General features: G+C 40.7%; 1 protein-coding gene across 5 annotated transcripts in view; it reads left to right on the forward strand.

Moving 5' to 3' along the window:
- The first annotated feature begins 432 nt into the window (after positions 1-432).
- Positions 433-27,211, forward strand: part of nrg1 (neuregulin 1) — a 44,313-nt gene continuing 17,534 nt past the window's right edge. For 2 of the 5 annotated variants that reach the window (XM_068706017.1, XM_068706018.1), the window contains exons 1-3: positions 437-1,832; positions 16,131-16,269; positions 24,341-24,399. In XM_068706017.1, coding sequence (XP_068562118.1) covers positions 1,142-1,832; positions 16,131-16,269; positions 24,341-24,399 — 889 coding nt within the window. In that variant the 5' untranslated portion in view covers positions 437-1,141. Of the gene's footprint in view, positions 1,833-16,130; positions 16,270-24,340; positions 24,400-27,211 lie in introns of all 5 variants that reach the window. The other 3 variants (XM_068706015.1, XM_068706019.1, XM_068706020.1) reach the window with 3 other exon arrangements.

The raw sequence follows: 27,211 nt of genomic DNA on the forward strand, positions 1-27,211 counted from the left end.
ACACACACACACACACACACACACACACACACACACACACACACACACACATATCCTTTTTCATCATCATTTTCATCTGTGTTATTATGCTATTACACTAATGAACGCAGATACTTGAGAAGAGTAGAACACAATGGCTGCATCCTCTTGGGGTGGCTCATATGTCTGCTTCACCGGCTCCTTCCCCTTGACAAAAAACACACCCTTTAGTATCAGCATAATCAATGGGGAGTGGTGCTGGAGGGGGTGGCTACAACAGTTTGCCTCTCTGGGATTCGCTGACATGCGCTCTAATTGGATCAAGTAGGAACTTGCTTAGCTGGATGCTTTGTGCTGGGATTGGGAGCAGCCTGCAAAGAGAGCACGGAGCACCGCCACCAGACAGGAAGAGAGGCAGAGAAGGAGGAGGCCAAAGGCTGCCCTGCTCACCACTTGGAAAAGAAAGACTGAGAGAGGAGGGGTGAGAGAAGAAAAAGGGGAGTATCCTGTCTTCTCTGCCCTTCTCTGCTACTGCAGCCCTCCCCCTCTCTATGATTCTCTTTCTCTCTCTTTCCCCTTACTCATCTGTTTCTGTGGCTGTGCTGAGAGGAAGGGCACCTGCCGCTCCCTGATGATTCAGCCTTTCAGCTACTTGGAGCTCCACAGACAAGACAGCATGTCCCTCCTGCCACTGCAGTGCCTGGCCGTCCTGTCCTCTGCACTACAGCTACTGCAGCTGGCCCATCGCGTCAACACCGCCTCTTCTGCCCAAGTGCTCAGGTGAGTGAGTGCTGCTGTTCCCCCACTGCTCTCTCGTAGACCATGCCGAACATTTAAGGAATCAAATTCTCCGGCAATATTTTTTGTTTTTGTCTGCAGCCAATTTGACAGTTCTATTTTTAGACTGATTGCGTTTCCTGTGAGGGAGCATGAGTAAGGAGCTCTTTTCCCTCTTGCGCAGACGGCTGTCTACATCCCTCCCAGACTGCTAAAACGGTTCAACTCACTCTGAAGAGCATTTGTACTCTGACATCCCAGCTCTGACTCTGCAGCCTCATGATGGAAAACATATTCGAGGAGACTGGTGGCAGACAGCCACTGTGTGATGCTCTGAGTTAATAGCTGAGGTACTCAGAGATCCTTCATCCAGCAGTTGGAGAGGATGACTGAGGGAATGGAGGACTTCTCTGCTGGGCCAGCTCCCCCTCCTGGATCAGTCACCCCTACAAGGTCTACTGTTGATACTGGACAAGTCCCAGAGGAGAAACCGGAGGAGACAGAAGCAGCTGGCCGGGAGAGTGGGGAGGAGGGCGCAGAGGGAGGTGGTGGTGGTGATGGGGAACATTTGGGGGCTTTGGGAATAGTGGCTTTGCCAGGGACCTGCTGTGTGTGTATAGAGATGGAACAGATTAACAATTGCCTGCACTCTGAGAAAATCTGCATTCTTCCCATCCTGGCCTGTCTGCTTAGCTTAGCCCTCTGCACAGCTGGCCTCAAATGGGTCTTCGTGGATAAGATCTTTCAGTATGAACCACCCACACACTTAGATCCTAAACGCATTGGACAGGACCCAATCATCATATCAGTTACCCCCACACTGGGACTAACTATGTCCATTCCTCATTCAAGTCCGTCTTTTGTCTCCTTGACCACCGCCATTACCCCAGGACGTCCTGACGATTTAACGGAAGATAAATCTACTCAAGGGCCATACATGCCTCAGTCTCCACGAGTGACTCAGTCGGATCCCTCTGTTACATTGAAATACAACGCTGAACGTCCCACAGTCCAAAAACAGACTCCCCATCCCCAGACAACACAGGCATTAAACGACATCATCATCCCAACAATCTGTAAGTACCCAACACTCAGTTCTGTCAAAGCTCTTTCAGACAGGATGTCCCTTTGTTTCAAAACTAGTCTCTAATATCATGATATAGGATATATTTATGGGCATTAAGATACAAGCTGGAGTCCTGCATAACCTTGGACTGTGATTTTCATCATTGCCGAGACAAGCAAGGTGTTTTTATAAAAAGGGTTCAAATGTTTTTTGTGTTTGTCTGTTTCGTCACTGAGTTTGTAAATGATTGCGTTCTATCAACTGTGCCAGGAAGTGTCAGGACTTTGCCTGAAAGCAGACACGTTGTGACTTGCAGAGTGTAGCATAGAGGCCCATGACTAAGCCTCGGAAATATTGCTTCACAGATAGGCATGCAGGAAATGATAGTTCCATTCAAACCTACTTTACTTCTACAGTGGTTAAATGTATCATTTCTAACATTCACTCCTCACTAAATGGATGTTGTTAAGGTGTTATTTAGAATTGTTTAGCTGGTAGCTAGTAGGCAGCATAAGATCCCTAAAATGTTTCAGTGCACATTTTCAGTCGTATGAAAAGTGAAAATCAATAAATGATGAGGGACACAAACTGGAACTGCAGGCTGTGGTACAGGGAGACTTCCTGTTTTCGGTCTGTGCTCCATTTCAAGGTCAGAGCCTGCTGGAGGCTAATTGATGCCCCCTCCATCCCTCCGCTGCAGGGAAAAACAACCCACTAATACTATCTGTCTGCTGTCGACACATCACCGTGTGCTGTTACACTGTTTCTGGGTTAGCTAATCTAAGATGAAAGTAGTGAAGGAGTATACTGCCTTCTTAATCAGCACCATAGATGATGGGTTAAGGGGGCAACCTTCACAACTTTATTGCCTAGAGTTGGAAAAACAGTTATAAATGTCTTTAATCTTACAATAGTGTAATGCAACTAAGTAGATTTGCTCACTCCACTACATCTTATAATGCATCAGATTATAATGTCTTACAACTAAGGGAATTATAATTCATTGCAACACATGTCAGTGAGTGACCAGCAATTATGAAGTATTATGATACTCAACCTTATCATTATATTATGGTCTATAACGTGTTATGATTATTGTTATAGAACATTCTGAATATGTATGAGTGCTTATAACTATAATTATATTATAAACATACTATAAGTATGTAAACATACTATACGTTCATGTAGATTTTTACTGACAACATCTATTTAAAGGATTCAACAGTGAATTTGTGCACATAAATATACATATGTGGATTTAGCTTGTTGTGCACAAATAATCAAGTGTACAATACATTTTTTACTTCGCCAAAACGTATTAGTAAATAATATATATATATATATATATATATATATACACATATCATAATTTTTGCTCCATATCTTAAAACTTATATTACAAATTCTGTAGACAGGGGAGCTGTCTGTTTGATCACAAACATTTTTGGAAATGTGTTACTCAGCCATCAAACCTGTAGTCACTTGAGAAGAGCAATTATATCTCTGTGTGTCCATTATAGACAGCCAGCAATGTGTTAAGCTAGGCTTAACAATCTACAGAGAAAACAAATAACCAAGGTGTTTTTAGCCTTTGTCTAAACTGAACATGTATGTAATACACATATCTTCTCACCAAAATTTTCCAATAACACTCACTAATGTCAAAGGGGTGGGCGAAATATTAGAAACAGCATTGCAAACATCCTTCAAAATGATCCTAGAAATCGAATCAACACCTCTCTGAAACAGGTCAAATACAAACTAAACATTCAACATCAAAGCTTCATTTGAAGACCTCAATCAAAGCGTGAAATGTAAAAACAAATGACATTCAGCACAGCCTATCTTGCTGTTGGGTTTACAGTGAATGCGGTGGGAAATTAAGAGAGACCAGTGTGTATTTCATGTCTGAAAATAAATGTCAGCTGACAGTATGAGACTAAAAATTCAAAAGACATTTAAAAACATAGTCAATAAAAGAAAGCTGTAAAAACTGTTCTTCCTTCAAAGGAGAAATGACAGAAAAAAGTTTGAGAATGACTGAGCTAGATGAATCCAACCTGGCCACTGAGTGCATAGCTTGAAACTCTTGCGCCAAAATCTCCTTTCTGATGGAAATACATCAAACTGGTCTGCCCTTCCACATGTAAAACTGCCATTTATAGAAATTTACATCCTATGATTGACTGCAGGGCATGTGCAATGTTCGTGAAGCGGACCTAAACCATCATTTTCTAGTAGTGGTTTAGTATTTTGGACTATTTTGAAAGAGGGCTCAGTTCTTTTTCTGGTCAGCTTCAGCTCTGATGGGGCCTCAGTCCTCTTTCTGTTCTCACTATAGTCCTTCCTTCATCACTCTGCTGGTCATTGCCCTCCAGCCACTCCTCCAGTCCTCCAATGTCCTCTTCAATTACATTTTTTGGGTTGGTACAAGGTGGCAACCTCTGGTTCTGAAAAGGGAAGCCAATGTGGAAGTGCCTTAAAACTTTCTCTACTGGCCATCAGGGGGCGACTCCTCTGGTTGTATAGAAGTCTATGAGAAAATGACTCTACTTCTCTCTTGATTTATTACCTCAGTAAACATGAGTTTATGGTCTCAATCTCTCTTCAGTCTTCTTCAATACAGCATGATGTTCATTTCGTAAATTATGGTCCATTTAGAGTAAGATAGACCTTAAAGCAGGGTATGCTTTATGGCGGGCTACCTTGTAATTGACATTTCGCTATCGCTACCAGAGCCGTATACGGTGTCTCTACGTCACTCCTAAACACCCCAATGTCACAATACTACCAAAGGCATGCAAAAGAAAAGCCACTACATATACTATATATCACTAAAGATACCTCTGTACTTCACTGAAGTCTTTCATGTGGTTGTCGGCCATGTGATGTGCACCCTATTTCTCTTTTTTGGGATTTGCGCAATCCGGTAACACAGTAATGTGTCTCCTTACTTTCTTCTTTTTACTATTTTTATATCTATATTTATCTATTGTGAGACAGACTATTTCTTGATGGACTTTATATTCATTGATAGTTGTACATGTTCACTCACTCACTCATTTATAGATCCAGTGCAGATATCTAGGTCCAGCTGCTTAGTGTTTTACTTTATGTCTATTTTTATTCTTATTATCTTGGTTTGGTTCTGTATACCTGTACCTCTCCTGCGTTTTATTGTAATTGCTGTTGCTGCTATAACTTTGAATTTCTGTCTGGCATTTAATAAAGGTTTATCATCATTAATTATAAAGGCATACAATTAGCAATTGGCATTTCATTTGATAATTGTATAATATGTGTTGACTCGCTATGTGTAATGGCCATGGGCATTAACAATAACATTAAACAATAACAGCCAGAATTGATTACAGTGAGCAAACATAAGCAACATAGAAAATCAAAGGCCAAATTGACATGTAGATGTAGGCTCAAGTAGATATGGTTGTGCAAATAAATTCATGTTAAGCAATTATATATAACGTTAGCTTAGTTCACATGCAAAATGCTGTTATTGCTAACGATCTGTTAAACAACTACCACTGCACTGGCCAAACATGAATATTTCAAAGTAAATTATAAAAACAGCTATGTGGTTTTGTCCGCTATTAGGATTTCCCAAAAATTCTAAAATCAACTCGAGAAGGTAAAAAAAAAACCTTATCGTATTTGTTTACGTAAAAACTCAATAATTAATAATTTCATGAGTCTTCACGCAGGGTTGGTGATTCGATCTTGACATCCTCAAAGTATTTGTAAAGTATTCGTAAACAAGACACTGAACCCCAGTTGTTTCCAATGTTTAGGCCAGTGCATGGGAGCTCCACTGACATTGATGTAAGAGTATGTGTGTGGGTGAATGAGAATTAAATGATATATAATTAATACAAATTATTTATCATTTCATTTCTGACACAAGGGTGTAGAAGGAGGCTGCACTGACCCTTATCTCTGTGAAGACACTGTTCTGCTTGAGGACTCAGAGTGATGAAGTGAAGTGAAATTGCTTTAAGTTGATGTTTAAAAGTGTAAGCAGAAATTATTATTACTACTGATTAATGGATAATTTAAAGCTGCAGTATGTTCATAAACGGTGTCACTTGTAGTGATAAACCCACAGAGAATGATCAACTCTGCTGTTACCCTCTGCTCTACGGAGCTTTTTTAGCCTCTTTTACGGCACTGATCAGATTTCACAGCTGCGTCTCATCAGCCTGGTTTCCAGCAACAGCAGGCACGTGTTTGCTAACCCATTCACCATGAATTATTTGGTAATTATATGTTAAATTGTTAAGGCTTGTTTCTTCTGCCACCAAGTGGCCAAAAAATACGAGTAAGTATACTGAAATGTATCATGGCCAATCCCAGCCTCAGTATGAGATGAGTCTTTATGAGAATGTGTTGTCAATCCATATCTCTTGTTCTTACCATGATCTATAGGTTTACAGAAATGTTCCATTTTCTGTAGTGGTAAAACACATTGCAAGTGTTTTTTTTTTCTTTACATTTTGGTTCTCTGTCCACACTATGATGCTGTTTTGTCAAACCCCCAAATTGAAAAGTCAAGATTCTTAAGACATGAAATGTATTAATGAATGAACCTCATCTGTTGGATGGACATGAGTTTATGACACAGGATTCTTCCCCAAGGCAGTTGTGTGTGAGGGTGTGTATGTGTTGATCATAGTGCCAGCTACTGGATAGGATCAACTGGATTGTGGAAATTGTTCTTTTTTTTATAACCTATGCATTCAGCATTTTTTGTAATTTATCCTATCTATAATTCATCAACATAGTACTCTAGGGCATTCTAATGTACTGTGCAGGAGTCATTCTGCAGCTCCACACCAAGCTAAATTCTCCTACTTGTAACATTTTGTTTTCTCCTCAGACTTCCCTGCCAGATTAGCACGTGTCCCTTATTGTTACATAAATCACACCTGGCCCTTATCACCGCAACTGTAACTACAGTATACCTGCTCACAATCACTGTTCCTCATCCTGATTATCAATGTTGTCTTTGTTGCAACAGCTGTAGCCATCTACCCGTTCCTGTTATCTGATTCCTGTTACCTGTTCATCCACCTGTACAAGGGGCTGTATATAAGATGTGCACGGTGTCACCCTGACATCAGCCATTGGTTTGTGGACTACGATTTTGGCGGCTTGACTTTGACGTTTTGGCCGTCGCAATCTTGGCTTTTTGCAAGATTAAGTGACATGAGAGGGTGGAGCAAGTACATTCGAGTGCTGAATAAGACAATTTTACTTGACCAAAATGTGACAACTAACCTTCATTAACTGACAACACACTGTGAACGGGTTTAAGTTCAAAGAAGAAAACACAGACAACTCCCAGACCGGACAACACTGTGGTGTCCTAAAGCATCCCCTGCTCTATGATCTATTTGACTCTAAATGGACCATCATTTACCAAATGGACATCATGCTGTATTGAAGAAGACTTGAAACTAGTGGTTGAGACCATAAACTTTACAATGTTTACTGAGGTAATAAATCAAGTGAGAAGTAGGCTCATTTTCTCATAGACTTCTATACAATCAGACTTTTTTTTGCAACCAGAGGAGTCACCCCTTGCTGGCTATTAGATAGAATGCAAGTTTAAGACACTTCAGCATTGGCTTCACTTTTCAAACACGAAGGTTGCTAGCCTGCTAGTCAACTTTACCCAACAGGAATTGGTTTCCTAATATTTATGTTGCTGTATGTAAGCCTTTCTACCTGTCATGACCGCCCAGCAAAGTCAGTGTACTCTACCTGTCAGCCAGTGTGCCTGTGTGTCTGCATATGGCTTCTAACTTCTGTGCGCCATACTTGGTAGTTTGTTGCCCAGGAAGAAGTGATTTAGCAGCAATCACATACCCTGTGTAATTAATTGAATTATGGAGTTTATATAATTTAGGATATTCTGGTTGCCTAAAGAGTATTCACCTCTATCTATATCGGAGAGAGTCAAATGCCCCAAGTTAATGTTAAAAAATGAAATTGCAAGTTGCAAGTATCTGGAATAAAATACAGTAACTAAAACAAACTAAATATTTCATGGATTATTTTGAATTTCAAATATATCAGTTAAAACGACCACGCCTACATTTTGTTTTCACTTATTACAGGACTTCACAGATGATAACGCTTTCTGTTTTCCTGGCCAATAAATAATATCCTCACAGCTGGGAGGGTCTTGAACTTGGGCATTTTCTAGGCATGAAGACATCATACTGTCTAATACATTTCAAAAACAAATTGGATTGAGTGGTTGAAGAGGGCCACTGCAAAAGGAGAACATTCGGCACTGTTGAGCTCCTCTTCCTCTAGTGGTAGTTTCCATCATTCCAGATTTTGCACTTCCATCCACACAATATTAATGAAAATATAAATGACTAGTGTTCAATTATATTGAGTTCCCCCTAACATTGAGTGGCCTGAAGCAAAAGATTTGCCAAGATTTGTCATTAGAACATTTGAAAGATGATGATTTAATCACATAAAACTTTTGTAGGGCCTTAAATAAACATCGCCAATTAGCAAAATTTAAGTGCTACAGTATACTGAATTCCAAGTGCAGACTGAAAGAAGATTCAATATAATAGATAGGGTCGTTCTGTTAATTATCCTATGGGTAATATTAGCATGGGGGGGGGGGGGGTTCCCCCCTTTTCCCTACCTGTATATTCTACCTGTCCAATGTAGGATTATTGGTATTTTTCTACAGATACAAATCTTGCAAACAGTTCTGAGCTGAAGTGAGTCCATGTGCAGAAAGTAATGAGATATCAACATTATCATTACGCATCCAGATTAGTTTACCACTAAGTTAAAGGAGCAGAACAGAAAACAGTGTAGCTAATGCTGTGAAAAGGTCATGCTGGTGAGAGAATGATTGCTGGGTATTGTGAATTAATGACATTTGTCCAAGCTTTTGTTGAATTGGCAACCGAGCATAGAAGGCCAAAAGATTTTTAGAAATTAAAATCCTACAACTGACCGATTTTATTTAGTTTAGGTTGGATTATGTTGCGGTGTTCACAAAATGGGTACATATAATACAGTATTTGTTTCACATTTAGATTATTTAGTCTGAATCTTTTTTCTCTTTCACTGTGACGGCTGTGATTCCAGTTAAACACAAAGAGAGATATTTCTGCTGATGCAGTGCATCATGGTTTGTCCTTGACCACACTTGACAGAAACGCCATCCGCTGCAGTAAACTGATTGCCCTGCAAATAGCCTACAATCCAGCTCTGCCCAAAAAGCCTGGACAGCAATGAAGTGAAGTGGCCTGGTGGCTAAGCTCCAGCCCTGTGTCACTGCCCACTGGTTTAATGTTTCTGATCTATAAGCAAAAACAGAGAAATTTGCATGAATCTCTGTACTTCATTAGGCATGATGAGGGTGGAAACGGCTGCTCTGCTTTGAGCAGTGTAACGCTGGGCTACATTGTAACCTTGGTTCTCTGAGTGAAGAGACTATCTCTCCACACAGTTACATATTCCATATGTACGGGAACTGACCACATGGTTGACATGGATATTTCTTTAACACACACTACTACATGGCCCATGCTTGGGCTTATTAATAAGCCAAGGTGTGTATGGATTCACTGATTGACATTGATTTGAACGGCCTCAGAGCGACCTTGCCAGTGGAGAGATGGTCAAGGTTACAATACCTAGTGTTCAATATTGAATCGAGACTATATCTCCACACAGTTACATATTCCATATGTATGGGACTTTGTAAGACCCCTTGCGAGAAGACCAAGGAGACAGAGCAGATACAGCTCCTCAAGTACTTCCCAAAATTCCAGACACTGGTATTCGAATTAGACGTCCCAAACACCAGAGTGCTCAAACAAACCCCTAATATACACTATATAAAAACAAACACACATTCATCGGCTAGTGACACCACAGATGCTGCGTATCCTAAAGCATGGCCAACCCTGCAAGACACCGAGGATGGTGTGGATGGATAGCCGCTCAGCTGACCTACAGGCCAACAGACATGAGCATAAGACATCTCCCCGGCCGGGTTGATATGGTTCCACGGGCACAGGGGCACGGTGAATATGACGCATATTGAGCACTGGCACCCAGCATACGTTCCCCAAAAGAGATTACAGCAGCCACATTTAAGCAATAAAACCTTGCAAATGTAGATGGACATGACCAGGTAGAGGTGTCACCCCCGAGAACCATGTCATGTGAGACCAGTTCATCTCCACCAGAATCAGCCCCGCCTCCTCTTCCAACTCAGGAGACTGAATGGGGGAAAGGCATACAGCAGCCCCTGAGGCCAATAGCATTGATTCCCTGGGGGGGTATCCCTCCCCATGGAAAAGAACAGTGGGCGGTGATAATTTTCCCCGGACGTGAACTGGTCGGCCACTGACCTGCTGAAGCAGCACCAGATTTCCTATATGGCCACCTGGTTAGCCATCTGGGTCTGGACGCCATAGCGCCATGCATCATAATTAACAGAGCATCCATCATTCTGTAGTGCTTGCTTGAACAACTAACTAACTTAGGGGACTCTAAGGCTGCCAAACCCTGATCCATCAGAGGCCCACAGCCTATCCTCTCTTGACTGTCAACCGATGCCAAGCGTTTACAGAGCCCAAACCAGCGACCAACACCTGATTGTCCCTGAAACAGGACCACCTCTTCAAAGTCCGAAAGAAGAGGCACTGAGCAACGCGTAGGCCAACCCCCATCCTCATCACCAAAGTGGGAGACAGGCCCCTGATCGACCCGAAGGAGACGTGACTTCTGCTCACTCTCCTCCAAGACTGTCTCCTGCTGCCCCAAAGGTAACACTTCATCCTCTTCTGAGCGTTCTAGGCTGAGAACATTGATCTCCTTGTCTGTCTCAGAGGAGGATGGGCAGCCTCTACTCCCTACCTGACCCCCGCACGACTCTATGGCAGGGTGCCAGTAGCCCGAAACCTACTAGTTGACACACAAGGCTCCTGTGATACAAATCTCTCACCCCCCTTGAGCTTACTGCAATAGTGTTGGATGAGGGGCCACCATTGCGAGTCACACTATGCACTACTGGAGCCTCAGTTCGAGGGCGCTTGGCTGACTGAGGTCCTTGAGCAAGAGTGGGTGGCCTGCTACCAAACAAATGGTAATGGGTCTCTCTTTGCAGACTTGAGTCATTATACCACCAAAGTCACCGGTGATCATGTGATGACATAGAACGCACGACCTAGGACAAAAACCCTCATGTGATCATGTAATCTGTTCCCACAGAATCTTCTGGCCAAGATTCCAAGTGACAGACAACTCTGGCGGTCATCTAGAATTCATAGAACCGTAGTTACATTTATAACTCTCATGCCATTTCATTCTTCCTGACCACGAGATGGCAGTGCTTTAGCACTGGATGGCATATACCAGCAAGGTTACGAGAAAGGCTTACCGCACTATGCTGACATTGTCAGTGGCCTTCACATATGTCTTGAGTGCCCGCACCAGGCACAATAGCTCTAATGGCTCCTCTGCCCCCTCAGATGAAGCTGGTGGACTGAATGCTGCCAACTGATGGCTTGGTTTACATGTGAGGGAGGCACTCTCTTTGGCAGGAAGGATGGATTCGGTAGGAGTGTAACCCCTGAATCATCTAGGTAGCAACACATGCACATCACTGATTGGGCGTGGAGTTCCCCACTCACTTTGCTGATGTGATAGCAAGCAGAAATGCTGTCTTAGCAGACAACCATCTCTATTATTTTTGTCCTCACAGTTGAAATTGGGACAGACACAAATATCCTGACACAAATTCAAGTCCCATGATGGCGCTAAAGTGACTTGATGGTCTAAATCTCTGTGCGCCCTTTAAGAACTGACTAACCAGATAGTGTGACCCTACTGTCTCGCACATGCCTGGCTGAACTCGCAGCTATACTTTCAAGGTCCATTCAAATCTAACGCCATCCAACAATGACTGCAGGAAACGCAAGAGTGGGTCCTGGCTTCCAATGGCCAAACACACAGCTAAAGGTGATTCGGATTTGGATGCCATATGCGTCCCTCTAGCTGAGAGTGAAGGTCTGGTCTCCTTGGGAGGTACCATGGCTCTCCACTGAGCAGTTTCAGAAGCACTGGAAACCATGGCCTCCCCGGCCAGTTTGGGGTTATTAGCAGTAGTTTGTGGCCCCCCTGTTGGACTCTGTCCAGCATCACCAAAATTAATTGGACATACAATTGGAGGGAAGGCATACATAGAGCAAGGCTGGCCAAGAATGAGCTGAGACATCCTGGCCCAGAGGAGTGGTCCTCTCTATTAGGAAGTAACAGAGGGGATAATGTGTTGATGTCTCTTAGGCAAAGACATCCACCTCCGATCTGCCATGCTGGCTCCAAATCAATCCAACTACATCTGGATGGAGTCTCCAGTCTACTTGACTAACCAGATAGTGTGACCCCACTCAGGACAGCAAATCTGCTGCAATGTGCAACTGTGACCTTGGGAGATGAATGGCTTCAGGAAGTGGGGAAATGCCCATGTAAGGAGCTGTTGTGACACGTGCATACCCTGCCTGGAAATGGTACCTCCCTGATGATTGATGTGATATACTATCGAGGTGCTATCTGTCCGGATGTGAACATCCCAGCCGTTCAGTCCTGGGAGAAAACATTGCAGTGCCAGATATATTAGTATGTTTTATATATACTGCACCCCAGCCCAATAGAGAGGCGTTTGTCTCCACAACCTCTCGGTGGGATGGGATTGACCCTAAGATATACCAAGGGGGTTTTCTCTTCTAAGGCTTCAATGTCTGGCATCAAAATACAAACTCCCTGAAGTTCCTTCCCCGGTGCCAACTGGAATCCTAGTAAAGCCTGTTGACCCAGATTTGAAGGGCACGTAAAGAAAGAAGACACAGAGAGATGACCAGGGACACAGCTGTCAGCATGCCCAGCACTGGAAGTGAACGGAGGATACGATGACACCCCTCAGACAGAAAGGACTGCGCTAGCCAGACCATTGGCATGCCAATGTCACCGTTGACATCAACCTTTCAAGCTCTCTAGACATTAAAGCAAAAGCCTGCAGGGACGCATCACTAAGGGTCTGGGCAGGGGAGTCCACACAAGATTGAGACAAAGCCAGGATATGGTGAGAAAAATAATTACAGATACAATAGTGTGATGGGAGAACAATTTAATATAGGGCTTAGAAAGAGGGACTGAAAAGTCAGAGGGCTGTGGCTGCGGGGAGCTGGTTCCTTATTATAAGGCTGGAGATGGAGCAGGAGCTCTTTAATCTAAGACTGCCAACCTTGAGAACCAAAGCGTCAACCTTCCCTACTTTTTTTGGTGGATGAGGTGAGACTGACCTGAGCTTCTTTGATGTGGTTGGGTCTGCAGCCACACTAGCAGGCGACAGCCCAGTATTGCCACCTATAGCAAGTCTAGCCATTCTTATTGACAGTGGCATAAAACTACAGTTCATACAAGGGCCGGATATGCCTGCCCTGAGGTGTTAATTTCCCAGACAGGCAGGTCACTGCTCATGACATGTCATGAAGTGGGTCAATCCCAAGAGGTGCCGGGCTACTCGCCTGTCTAGCAGTAGTTCAGCATGAACCGAAATCACCGCTGTCCATCCCAAAAAAACAACAGATAAGTAAACTTTAAAAATATAACAGATTGTCGCAGCCTCTGGTGGGGGAAAAAACCAAGCACCAACCCTCAGGTTACGAAGCTACAAGAGATGAGCCAAATTAACCTGCTATCAGTATCAATTGTGAGGAGATAGAAGGAACAGATTATGTGATGACGTGAGTGTTTTGTACTGGGTCGTGCTCCCTACGTCATCGCAATGTCACAGGGGACTGGTATAATGACTCAAACTGCACATATGCAAGATGGAGATATTGGGAGCTAAAGTACTGCCATCTGACGGTCAGGAAGAATGAATTAAAACCAGCTATTCTGAGAATGGCCTATGATAACGGTTAGCAGATATATGCCAATTTCCCTTTCTAAACTATTTATTCTGAAGTGTCAAAAATTATATAAAGACAAATAAATGCATTACATTTTTTAAGTAAAGCTGACACACCAAACTCTATTCACATCTTTATTTATTCATTGAAGCTCCAGCATATATTGAAATGCTGTCATAAAGAGTTCATGTTCAATAAAGTGTGGAATGGAATGCAGGTTCTAATTTAACCTTCTTTGTGCTGCATATGTCTTAGATCCTGATCAATGTGCATCTCTACTCAGCTGCCAACCTTTTTTTCTTATATCATTCATTGTATTATTAGTTACCTGCTGGTTACAATGCTAAAATGTGCTGTGTAACGCTAATATAATATCTTAATATCATACTCACTGTACCCAGTCACCTCCTTGAGGCTTACTTCCCTTTTTCTTTGAGATTTTATAGATAGATTTTCACTAATCACGTGGTTTATCTGAAATGCACTCATGAAAGTGAGTGCATTTCATTGCATTTCAAAAGAGGGGCACAAGCATGGACTGTTTATAAGAAGCAGATGTAGTCATTGTTATGTTACCCATTGGTTTGTGGACTGCCGTTTTGAAGCCTCGAGTTCCTCGATTTGGCTGTCGCCATCTTGGATTACGGCCGTCGCCTTCTTGGGTTTTTTGCAACCAGTGAACAGAAGTTAACATATTTGGAATGCAGAGGAGTGATGTAGAGATGCCGTATACAGCTCTGGTAGCGGCAGCAACCTGTTAATCACAGTAAGCCCGCTCTAAAGCATACCCTGCTTTATGGTCTATTTGACTCTAAATGGACCAGAATTTACGAACATCATGCTGTATTGAAGAAGACTTGAAACTAGCGATTGAGACCATAAACTAGTGTTGACCATGTTTACTGAGGTAATAAATCAAGTGAGAAGTAGAATCATTTTCTCATAGACTTCTATATGCAATCTGACTTATTTTTGCTACCAGAGCAGTCACCACCTGATGACCAATAGAGAGATTGCAAGTTTTAAGACACTTCCACATTGGCTTCACTCGTCAGAACAGGAGGTTGCCGCCTGTAATATTGCCCTTGATCTGTGATAATTATTTATCAGGAAATAGGTTCAATTCAAGGGAAATATATAAAACTCTGTTGCCTCACCTCATGACATGAGTGTCAGATGTTGCTGATATCACCTACATGACAGATCTCAGTGCGCTGACTGTCTATTCCCCAGTCTACTGCAGGTTAGGTGAACTGGAAACTCTAAATTGCCTGTAGGTGTGAATGTTGAATAATTTCTCTAAAAAACATTGATACACTCATCTGAGTTGCCCTCAGCCATTACTGTGTGCTCAAAGAAATGCTCTTAATGAACAGCAACAAGTGATGTGTCCAGCGCTTTGCAGACTTTCCTACTAGTATCACCTCTCAGGCTACTTAATAATAAAACCTGCAAACCCTACTAAGGGCTGGAAAAAGTACTACTCCCAACTGCAATTTTGGTGTAATATTTTCCCAAAAAGCTATTGGTCAATGATGGGACAGTAGAGCATAGTGCCGTTTATAGTAAAGTCATTTATAACGTCAGAAAGTATTAGGTATCTATAAATGATCCAATTTTAGCAAATATGAATATATACATAGAACACACCAACACACATACAGTGTGTGTGTTATATTGTGTGTGTATATATATATATATATATATATATATATATATATATATATATATATATATATATATATATATATATATATATATATATATATATATATATAACACATGTACATATATATATATATATATGTGTGTGTTATATTTTATATCATAATATATATTTTTATATATATATATATATATATATATATATATATATATATATACTGTATATATTCTGACTTCACTCATCATCATCATCATCATCACTTATTCATCACATAGCCTGCTTCTTCGTGGAGGATGGCAGCTGTAGTCAGGTTGGATTTAACAGTTTGAGTTGGACTCCCATAACAGTAAAAAGTTTAAAAATGTTTACCTACTTCTGCAGCATAATGCAATACTACTGCTCATGCACCAAATATTATTTTCACCAAAGTATTGCTGAATGGCTTTCATTTCACATGTGTTCTTGGATATAATCTTGAAAGAGAAATAAACAAAGCCCATGCTGATGACAAATGTGAGTGTTTGGAACATACTGAACATATGAATGTAGAGTGTAGTGACGTAGTGTTTTGCAATGTTTCTTTGGGCATTTTGTTTTTTTTCATTTGGAGTCATACTGAGTCTCGTTTTCTTGCTGCACTAATTGCGGGTATCTTCTGCAGCTGCCACCAGTACCACCACTACAGCCAAGACCTCCAGTCATGTGACACGCTGCAGTGACAGACAGAGGAACTACTGTGTTAATGGAGGGGAGTGCTTCACCCTTGAAATCTTGCCAGGCAGCACAAAGTTTCTTTGCAGGTATGACAGTAGGTTACAATACTGACTTTCATTCATCCGACTGAATATGCTATTAAGCAGTTACTGTGATTTATGATATCCACTACATGCTCAGTAATGCCAACATAATCTTTATTCCATGCATAAAACCAATGAATTAATTATAGGTCTATAACTTCTGAGTAGTGATCAGGGATTTTGTGATTGTTATATGTCATCAGATAAGACTTTAATCAGTGGCTAGCACACAGACATTATCCAAACAGTCCAAACATATATTGTTAAAATCGTAAGATAGACACTAAATAGAAAGGTGCACTCAGTGTGCAGATCTCCACTAGCTGTGTCTGCATCGACCACTGCTGTATTGTGTGATTGAATGCATACAACACACAATTGGCTATCTCTACGTCTTTACACCAATGGGCTCTAAGCCTTTGTAGAATACATTTTATTCTCACAAACTCACAAACGAGCTTCCCTCGTTGGGTGGCAGGGCTCAGCCTTAGAGAAGGTTGAGGAGCTGAGACCTCTGGAGGGTACTTGGAGTCGAGCCGCTGCTCTTTTGTGTCGAAAGGGGCCAGATTATGTGGTTTAGGCATCTGATCAAGATGCCTCTTCGACACATCCCTTTAGAGTGTTTCTGGAACATCCAACTGGTAAGAGGCCCGGGGTAAACCCAGAACCCAGATATGGAGGGATTACATACCTCCTTCTGCCTGGCAAGCCCTTGGGGTTCCCCAGGAAGAGTTGGAAAGCCTCGCTGTTTAGAGGGACATCTGGAATACCCTCCTAAGCCTGCTGCCCTTGCAACCCAGCACCGCATAAGTGGAAGAAGATTGATGGATGGGTGGATGGATGGGTGGGTGGATAGATGGATGGATGAATGGATGGGTGGGTGGGTGGTTTCAGGCCGTTCTTCCCAATCACTCTCCTGAAGGTTTCTCCTTCATTCTCCACATGGGCGCTCAAGTGCCCAGACGGTGAGTATCCTTTTCCAGACACCACCTAGAGACTCCAGGAAGACTAAGCTGCGAAGGAAACTAAGCTGCTTTTGGTGCATGAGCACAAACAACAGTCAGAGACTGTCTCTCAGTGACTTGCATTCCCTGGGGTGTGGCGCTCAGCTTGGGGCTCACAAGTATCCCCACACCTTACCCGGAACTTTCAACCTCGGCAACTCCAGAAAATGCAACTCCAGCCCCTTTACAGGAGTTTGGTTCCAGAACCAATGCTATGCATAGAGGTGAGCCCAACTACATCTATATCTCCAACTCCCACACCAGCTCCAATTCCTTTCCCACCAGAGAGGTGACACGCTTAGTGCTCCACTGTTGCCTGCCACCCATTACACCCAACCCAAGAAGCGTTGGGCCCAAAGGGCGGTTGCTCCATGTTGTCTTTTTGGGCTGTGCCTGGTATAGCTCCATGGTTCAGGGCCTGGCCACCAGATGCTCGCTGGCGAGCCCCTTTCCAAGGTGCCGGTGTTTCACTTTTCTGTGCTAGGTGCTGCAGCTACTTTTTTGCCGATTTATATGGGGTCTGTGAATTGCTCTTAGTCTGGCCCCTCCCCTGGGACCACTTTGACTAGGGAGACTCTACCAGCAGCTATTGACCCAAACAATACAGTTCTCAGGGTGACAGGGACACACAAACCCCTCCACCACATTCAGGTGACGATTCTTGGAGAGAGTGAACTCCAATTAATCAGCATCATTCAGGCCATGATGTCTGAAAGTTGACAAGTATGCTGATCAACTACACTTATGTATAATTGACCATGATTAGTGACTTGGCTTTTCACCTACAAATGCTTTAAAATTATAATATTGACTGCTGAGCGTTTTTATTCCTTGGGGGATCAGGTTAAGGAGTGATTACATGACCCTTGCGGAGGCATTGTGATAGAACTGACTTCACCAATACTGAATCTCATTCTGAACAACTGAAAAGTTGGAATCCCTGATATTAGACAGTGACCCGCATGAAAGTCCTGAATTAGCTGTTGAAGTGAGAGAACTTTCCTAACATATACCCGATTGCAGAAGTTTATGTGCAGATTTATGCCCATAAAATAAAAAAAAATTAAAAATCTATAAACTTTCAGTAAATTGGCAAGCCATATGATATGGTAAATAGAATACAAATTGTATATTCAGTTTGTCCTAGTTATGTATTTTATTTTAGTTGATTACTGTATCATATTTAAACTCCAAATTCATTGAGAGAATTTTCAAACAAGTGTTTTTGTACCCTGTGGAGAAAGGCTGAGTGTGATTTTAATATTTTGGCTTGTACCTCGAAAAAATTGCTGAAAGTCACAAATTCCCTCATACATGACACTTAAGAACACATGTGCTTGTACAAGTGGTTCTTGCATCAGGCCCATTGACTCCAGTGAGTCAAAAAAATCTCAATGAATTTGAGGGAAAGTTTCATTGGGTTCATAGGACAGCGGTGGATCTTCTTAAGAGAATGGAGGTTGTGGTGATGCGGTTCTCCATTACCATAGACGGCAGTCCTACACAGGGAATGGGTGCCATTGTATGGTCGAGAGCCCATCTCTATGCTTGATACAAGCTTCTGTTTTGCATGGCTCTCAAAAGTGCTGGTGGGCATTCTCAAGAGGATTGTCTTCCTTTACTCCTCAGCTCTCCTGAAAAAATACATTTGTGGGACAGCATCTATCTGCACTGTGGTCTGTAACACAAGTCTTTGACGAAATTTCCTAAATTAAACTAATTCAAAAAGGTAATACCAAATACCAAAGGAGCATGGGTATTGCGAGTGTCTGCCACTGCAATCTTTGAGGACTGCTGAGGTGTAGATGAAGACAAACCTGTTGAGAAGCCCACTGACATATAGGTGAGAGCCATAATTAGAAAGCTAAATTAGTAAGCATGCAAAACATGGAGAGGGTCTTGGGGTCATGATTCCCAGTGTAATAATACTCTGTGATAATGGAGAATAATAGCACACACCTTCCCTTCTCCTAAAAAGATCCAACTCTGTCCTATGGGGTCAAATCGGTCTCAGTATAAATTAATGCACACAGAAGGATTCTAAAATGTATTTTGTGGTTCATATATAAATAACTCTCTCCACAAAATATTTGAATGCACACAAAAAATTATCATTATAAATAAATACAAACAAAATCCACATATATAATAATAAGATGCTCAAACATATTTCTGATGCACACACACATATGTATTTTTCAAATAAATGTAATAGAAATCAACAAATAGTTTATTTAGCATTTTGGGATGCTGTTTCATTTGTACAAACCAGTGAACCTGCATTTATAAACTGCTGGTAGTGTGTGAACTTCTCTGCATCTGTGCGTGGGTTTTTTGAGACTCCCCTGATGTTGCTCGATTCACAAATGCATTTTTTCAACAGAGATGATTGGTATCATCTCTAGCCAATCAGATGTCTCCTCCATTTTCAACCAATTACAAGAGCGCCTCCACGAGGCTATACTTTTACATCATACTCAGGTAGGAAAGCGGAAGCAGAAAACATTGTTTGCTTTGATTTGACCTATGCACCCTGTGTTGAAACAATGTGTCATTTGTGACATTTGGCTGTCCCATGGAACAGAACCTGTTCAGCCATTTGACATTCCCACTGTGACATTCATGATCACTTTGTTAGTTTGGTTCCCAACATAATTTTGATTGTACTCAATATTTATGGATTCAATTCTAAGCCACTTAACCACTTACTTGATTATTTGGAAGATAGACTTGCAAATTTCTCAAAAGCTACAGGACTCTTAGTACAAATTAGTACAAATGTGTTTTTTGCCTTAAAAAGTAGAGAAATAAACTATATTAATGATACACCTGGCAAGAAATAAGTAAAGTATTTAGATATCCTTGTAATCAAAGAAAAAGACAAATGTCTTGTTAGTTTTAGTCCAATGACAAAAAAAATGAAAATAAATGTAATCTTTGGTTACATTTGTTACATTCATCCTCTCTATTCTTGAGAACAAAACTGCCAAAAATATTGACCAATTGCTGTTTCCTTTTTTGAGGAAACATTGTATACACTTTATAAGAGAATCTGTAGTTATCAATTTACAAAAAGGTTTTGGAAATGGATATACAAGCACAATTTGTCACCATGACGATATTAAATCCAAAATAATGATGGTATTAAAAAATTTAAATTTTTGAATTATTTAAAAACAAAAAAAACATCTCTTTGGTGAACAATCTGATGAGGATGATTTCATTTTACATTTCAACTTTGTGTAAGGTTTTTTTTTATGTCAAGCTGACTGTCGGCACTCCTTGTGGAAAAAAATAGTTTTTCACCATCCTGTAAGAATGATAACCGAGCTATTCGCTCTCTTTTTCAGAATGAAGTTGTCTTAAAGCCTTATGTCTTTATGAATTGGAGTACCTTTGCTAACGGAAAAGGCATAAATCATGAATCTATTGATAATTCTTGCAAAATTCTAAATATAACAATTTAAGTTTACAAGCCAAATTCCTATTTTTAGTCTTTGTTACAAATAGTTTAAACTGTACATAAAAACTATTAAATGCTGTGCCAACAAAAAGGCCATAAAAACTGTAACGGCATGCATTGTGTATGAAAATGAGAATTTGTGTCTTACATATCCCCTTTTCCTTTTCTTTTTATTATTATTATATTTTATTAATTTACATTTTTCTATTTTTCTTTTTCCTTTTCTTATATTTTGCAGTTGCCCCCCTGGCACGTTAGTTTGAATGTATATATTTTGCTGTTTCATATTGTCAGTTTGTGAAATTGTACATTTGTTCAATAAAAAAAGATTTAAAAAAGATTTTGTTTGCCAGATGATGGTCTTTCCTTCAAAATTCTGGATGTAACCTTCAATCTGATATTTGTTTTGGGGATCCTTACAGACTTATCTGCCCATGCTTGGTTGTTTCCTTACCTGAGTATGACGCAAGATATAATTGCCCCCTCATGGGGGCACGCATGACACATCTGACTGGCTACAGATAATTCCCTGTTGAAAAAAGTGCATTTGTGAATCGTGCGACATCATGGGAGTCTCAAAAAACCCACACATAAATGCAGTGAAAACATGCAAATGACAAGCAGTTGGTAAATGCAGGTTCAACAGTCCAACATCTAAATATGTTTTTGATGACATTTTCAAATACTTTTAAATACATGTGAATTTTATTTACATTAATTTAAAACAAGAAATATTTGTGTGTGCATCAGGAATATATTTGTGAATATTCTTTTTGTATTTGTTTACATTTATTTATAATAATAACTAGTTTTGTGTGCATTAGAAATCTTTTTGTGGAGAGTCATTTATATACGAATCACAAAATACATTTGTTAATCCTTCTATATCCATTTGTTAATACTGAGACTGATCTGACCCTATCCTAGCCTTCTGAATCTGGACCAGAGAATCTTACAGGACTCTCCCTCAAATTCTATAATGTGTGGGGTGGTCAGCACACCTCCTCTATCCGTTTGAAAAGCCTCACTGGATAAGGAGGAAGTCAAAGCAAAAGTGGGAATGGAATGGCGTTGTGTTGAAAAGACAACAAACTTAATCTTGAATGATAGAATAACCATTTCATGTTTTTTTCAATTGAGATTCATAAAATTACATTGAGTAAAACAAATAGGGTAGCTATCTCAGTCAACCCGAAATTACATTTGTATTGGTATTTATAATACTGTACCTCATGATTTAGCTCCAATAGTAATTAAAATATAATTCAGTGCCAATGCAGGAAGTAGTATACCCTTTAGCAAAGGTGGAAAGTACAGTAAGGCTATGGCGACCAGGTGGTTGATCAGTGTGTAGCACATCTGTATAGCACATCTGACTTCAGCAGTAAGCCAGGAGTTTTTGACTTGTCACAGAACTGCAATTGACATTTGGCATTTTAGTCAATGTAGCAACAATATTTTTCTAACCTTAAGCACGTTAGTTGCCTAACCTTAACCAAATAAAAATTGTTTATTTGGCATTACCAACATTTTTCCTTTACCTTCCACTTTTACACTTGCACCATCTGCAAGGGAAAAAAGGAAGCCCAAATAGCAAACCCTTTCTGACCCAACAGAGGGAGCTAAAAATCAGGAAGCTATACTAGTCACATTAATACTTTCCTTAAACAAATCATGCACACATATTGTAAAAGGTAATCATTTTAAAACCATTGGAATTGGACATTAAAAAACTGCAAAACAGCATTGTTGTTTGGCAATAGGGTTGTATCGTGGATCCAACCATGTTTTGTGAATGTACACTGGATGTCTTTGTGTTTGTGCACGTGTTCTCATGTCTTATATGTCAGTACTGTTTATCTCTTTCCTTTCTACCCATCAACCAGGTGCTTGGCTGGATTCACTGGGCACCGATGTGAACAAGCTGTGCTTAAGAAAGTCTCAGACCCAAAACGTATGTGATCACAGCTGTAATCAATCCCACATGTCATTGCTGGTGTTTCACCCGTCATGTTTTCTCCAAAAATTGGTGGAGAAATCCATGTTTCCCTTATATTCAGGGATACAAATCTGATGATAAGCTAGGCATTATACCTGCTGTAATTCTGTTTCTGTGAGCTCAAGGGAAGCCCTCTAAATGGGTCTAAAGTCTCAAGCACACTCTCCTGTGAAGTAGTGCACTAAAATTTGCATGTACTTCACATCTCATCACACCCCATCCATGCTGTTCAGGGCAGCAAACTGCCTTCATCTATGGTTGAAGTAGCCTGTCTTGTCTTGTCTGTATGACAAACTATCTACTGCTCTTCCCATTCAGCCCCACCTCATCCCCCTAGAGAACACTCTCATAACAGGTATTCCCTGCATCCCCACGTTTTCTCAATGGTCCAGTACTAGACTGACCACCGTGTGGTTGGTAAAGCAGTGATGATTTTGATGTTTCAAGTCCAAACTCAGTTGTTAAAAAACTACGTCTTACATACCAATCGGTTCTCATTCCTAAATTGTCAAATACTTGCTTGGTCATTTCCCCGTGGCATCAGAGATCGATGTATGGAGCCCCTCTCTAGCGACTGTATGCATTGCACTGGGCATTGAACTTACTCTAATGTTAAGCTTCTCGTGGCATTAGTGAACTGTAAGAGCATGTGACGTAGTATTAAGTGCGTGAGAGTCTGCTTTGGGTTGGCGGGAGTGGTAATGGATGGGTCAAACAAACACAGGACTTACATTCAGGAGACTGGTGTTTGTGTCAAGTGTGACACTGAAAGTAAATACTGACATTTTGTCCCGTGTTGTTAAACACGTGAGTCATTAGTGTCATTAGTCGCGTGAGTAGCTAGTCAAATGAGTTGTCAGTCACTCGGTAGTGACGTGAGCTGCCAGTGAGTCAAATTAACGTAAACCAGGCTCGTTTCCTAAACATAACTAACTGGTTGTTTTGCCTAAACCTAACTTCCTGTGAAGACGGTAGTCTATTTTGAAAGAACACTATGCATGTAATGAGCATATATTGACATGTTGAAAACTAATGCTAGAGGGGTACCTAGTGCGTTGATCTCTGATGCCAAGGGGCACTGGCCAAGCGACGCTATTTGACGAGTTGGGAGTGAGAATGTGTTGTACATACAGAAGAACCAGGGGATCACTGGTTGGGCTGCTGGCACATCATGACTAACAGATTGCCACCCTGTATGACTGCCATGCATCTTGGTCTATTTTGTTATTTGGATGGGGTCATGACACCTCCTATATTGGTTTATATTACAGGCAAGGCTAGACTTGTCCTGAGTGGCCGCATTAGTACATGCAAATTTCAGTCTACTGCTAAGACAGTATTCAAACCTATAAAGAGTTTGATGGAGGGCGTGGGCAAAATAGAACTGTTTATCTATATGAGATAGACACCCTAAACTGGAGATCATAATCCAATGTACTTGTGTATGAAGGTCTGAGATGGTTGATAAACTCACAGACTATGGCTAGACATATTGGTCTAGCTGGCCCTTCCTGCCAACACCAGTGATGACTGTCGTGGGTTTTGCACAGCTCTTGTATAAACTAACTCCTTCTCTCTTGTTGCTTGTTTCTTTTGTTTCCTGCTCAGGTGTCCAAATGAATTTACTGGGGATCGCTGCCAAAACTATGTAATGGCCAGCTTTTACAGTATGTTTATTTCCTATTATATCTGTTCTTGGATTGGAGCATGCTCAATTACCAATTTTTATGCTGTGTTCTGTGATTTATGCAGCCCAAAACATTTTGCATGTTAAAGTTTGTTTCTCTATATTATTTTTATGTTCAAGCTGCATGTGGTATTGTAGAAGTTGTAGACATTGTATGTCCATTTCAAAATACCAGTAAACAAGTTTGTAAATTGTCTGTATGTTTAAATATATACCTGTAGTTATATATAGAAAATACCTGATTTATTTCTATTAGAACACAACCAAACTTGCCTGGGTCCAATCAGCACCAGGGGTGGGACTAACGTCATTGTCAAGCTGTTGTGAAGCATTGTCAGCTGTGTGTAGTAATAATAACAACAATGGAGACCACTACAGACGACACTGACACTGCTATCAAGGCTGTTCTAAATCAATGAAGAGTACCAAGCAGCACTCTGCTTTGATGTCTGGAAACATTTATTATTTACCTCATCATACTGCTACTAGATGACGGGTTGAGACTCTGGCACAGCTTTTTTTATAAGATAAATTAAGATAATCCTTTATTAGTCCCACAGTGGGGAAATTCACAATTTATCTGTGTTGTGTTTGTTTGCGTATCTCAGCCCCTCTTCTTTACTCTTCTCAGGCCTTCCTCATTTGTGTCTGTAACCGTAACGATACTCCAGCTGCCCCCTTTTTTTCAATACATTGTGAATCGTCAACCCTAACAAGTAATCTTAATGAAATATTGAATGGAATTTGACTTAAGATTTGAGTTGGCTTATATCTTTTGCAATTGAACGGTGCTCATGGAATAGACCTGGCTCACTAGCACAAGCACAAATAACACTGCTGGTTTGAATGTTTATGATCAGTTGGATCTAGCTGGCACTTTTAGAGGTGGTGAAGTCAACATTTGTGTGGACAATAAAACACACAATAGTGAGATTTATATCTTATCAAAAATGTTTTCTGTTAGATTCCATTTGATAGGGCAGGTAGACTTTTTTTCTATTACGACTTTATTGTCGTACAATTTTATTCTCAAAATATTACGACTTCCCAGAGAACACAGATATATGGGATATGTTTTGAATGTGAAGAAAGTGTTGAACATGAACAGAAATCCTGTTGAAACACATATGCGCTATTAGAAACCAGAGGATTATAAATTAATGAATGTATCATTAAGGAAACAGGAGCCTCATGCACATTTAAAGAGGTTAAAGACACAAAAAGGAGGGAATAGTAAATCATTGGCTGTGTGTTGACTTGGCAGAGATAACATTGAATGAGAAAAATTTATCTACAGGAGAATAAATATTTGAAAGAAATTAATGAAAATAATGCCTGAGAGCCTTACTGCATTATGTTCCATTATATTTTTATATTTTGAATTTATTGTTACCATAAATTGGTGCAGAAAATGAAGTGTTTGACACTCAAATTGTTTTGTTTTTTTTGGGGGGGGGGGGCTGACCCTCGCTAAATATGTGTCCCCACCAATGTTGAAACCGACCTACACCCTTGCAACAATCAAACCAGTTTTCAGTTGGCATCAGTAGGTCAAATGTATTCTGATGAACAGGTGGGCAAGTAGGCTGAGCAGTGTTCCAACTATGTACAGTTTTTGAGTAATTGTCTCTTTTACATCAGTGAAAGACATTACATTACATTACATTACAGTAATTTTTTTTTAATTTTATGAATGCTAGTTAGAGTCCTGATGGGTAGGTGGCCATTTGCATGGTAGACCCTGCCATCAGTGTATGAATGAGTGTGAATGGGTGAATGATGACATGTAGCGTAAAAGCTTTTGGAGTGGTCGGAAGACTTGCTATACAAGTACAGTCCATTTACCATTTACCAGTCCAACCTATCAGTGAGAGATATAACAGTAGCAATTTAGAACTGCAGGGTTAGACATGCCAATGTGTGCCATTTTAATAAATGTATAAAAACTGCTGCAATTTACCACACGTTGAGTGGTAAAGGAGGAAATGAGGTCAGTTTGTCTTGAACTGTTCAGTCAGATGTAAGTCCCGAAAACAAACAATCACGTGCACACACGAACACACACAAATCATTTTTTAAATATCATTTAATTTTTGGGATTTCAAGGGCAACTTTAACTATAGATGACAAATCAAGCTCTGTATATTGTTAAAGTGGTATTTTAAAGTGACGAAACCAATTGCTTTATTTACATTTTCTGAGAGTTTAGCTGTGGTTTTACTGAAATTGTGCTCAGTTTGATAACTGTCTAACTGACCTCTGTCCAGAGGGCCAGATAGGGCTGTACAGAGTTCAAGTCGAGGGATAGATAGCTGGCGTTTAGGGGCTATATGAGACCTGGCGATGATGAAACTGACATGGATGTGGTCGTGTTTGTCTTTAGTCTAAAGGTATGCAACAGCACTAAAAAACACAAGCTCAGAAGCATCACAGAATAAATGCAGTGGGATTATGAGGGGGCTGCGTCAGAACAGGGAGGCAGATGACAGTGAGGAAAGTGAATGTCACAGAGATTTTGCAGCTCCAACTCCCATGCTTGCCATTTCTCCTGTTTTGATGATGTTATCCAATCCTGCTTCCAAAGATCCTGTACTAGGATCTTTGCACCCGTTGTGAAAGGGGTTAGATAGCTCAGAGAATTATATTGGCTTGCCAGCACCTTGTATATATTTTGTATCAAGGCTGATGGTAAATGATCGATCTGTTCTTTTAATCCAGCATGTCTGTGAAGCAGTTCCATTGTAGGCCCAGTGTTAGCTGTTTGGGTCTCCATTTTTTGAGAGCCACAATTC

This window comes from Cebidichthys violaceus, unplaced genomic scaffold (genome assembly GCF_023349555.1).
Source record: "Cebidichthys violaceus isolate CVI_PGR_0920_01 unplaced genomic scaffold, fCebVio1.0.p SCAF_12, whole genome shotgun sequence".
Classification (NCBI taxonomy): Eukaryota; Metazoa; Chordata; class Actinopteri; order Perciformes; family Stichaeidae; genus Cebidichthys; species Cebidichthys violaceus.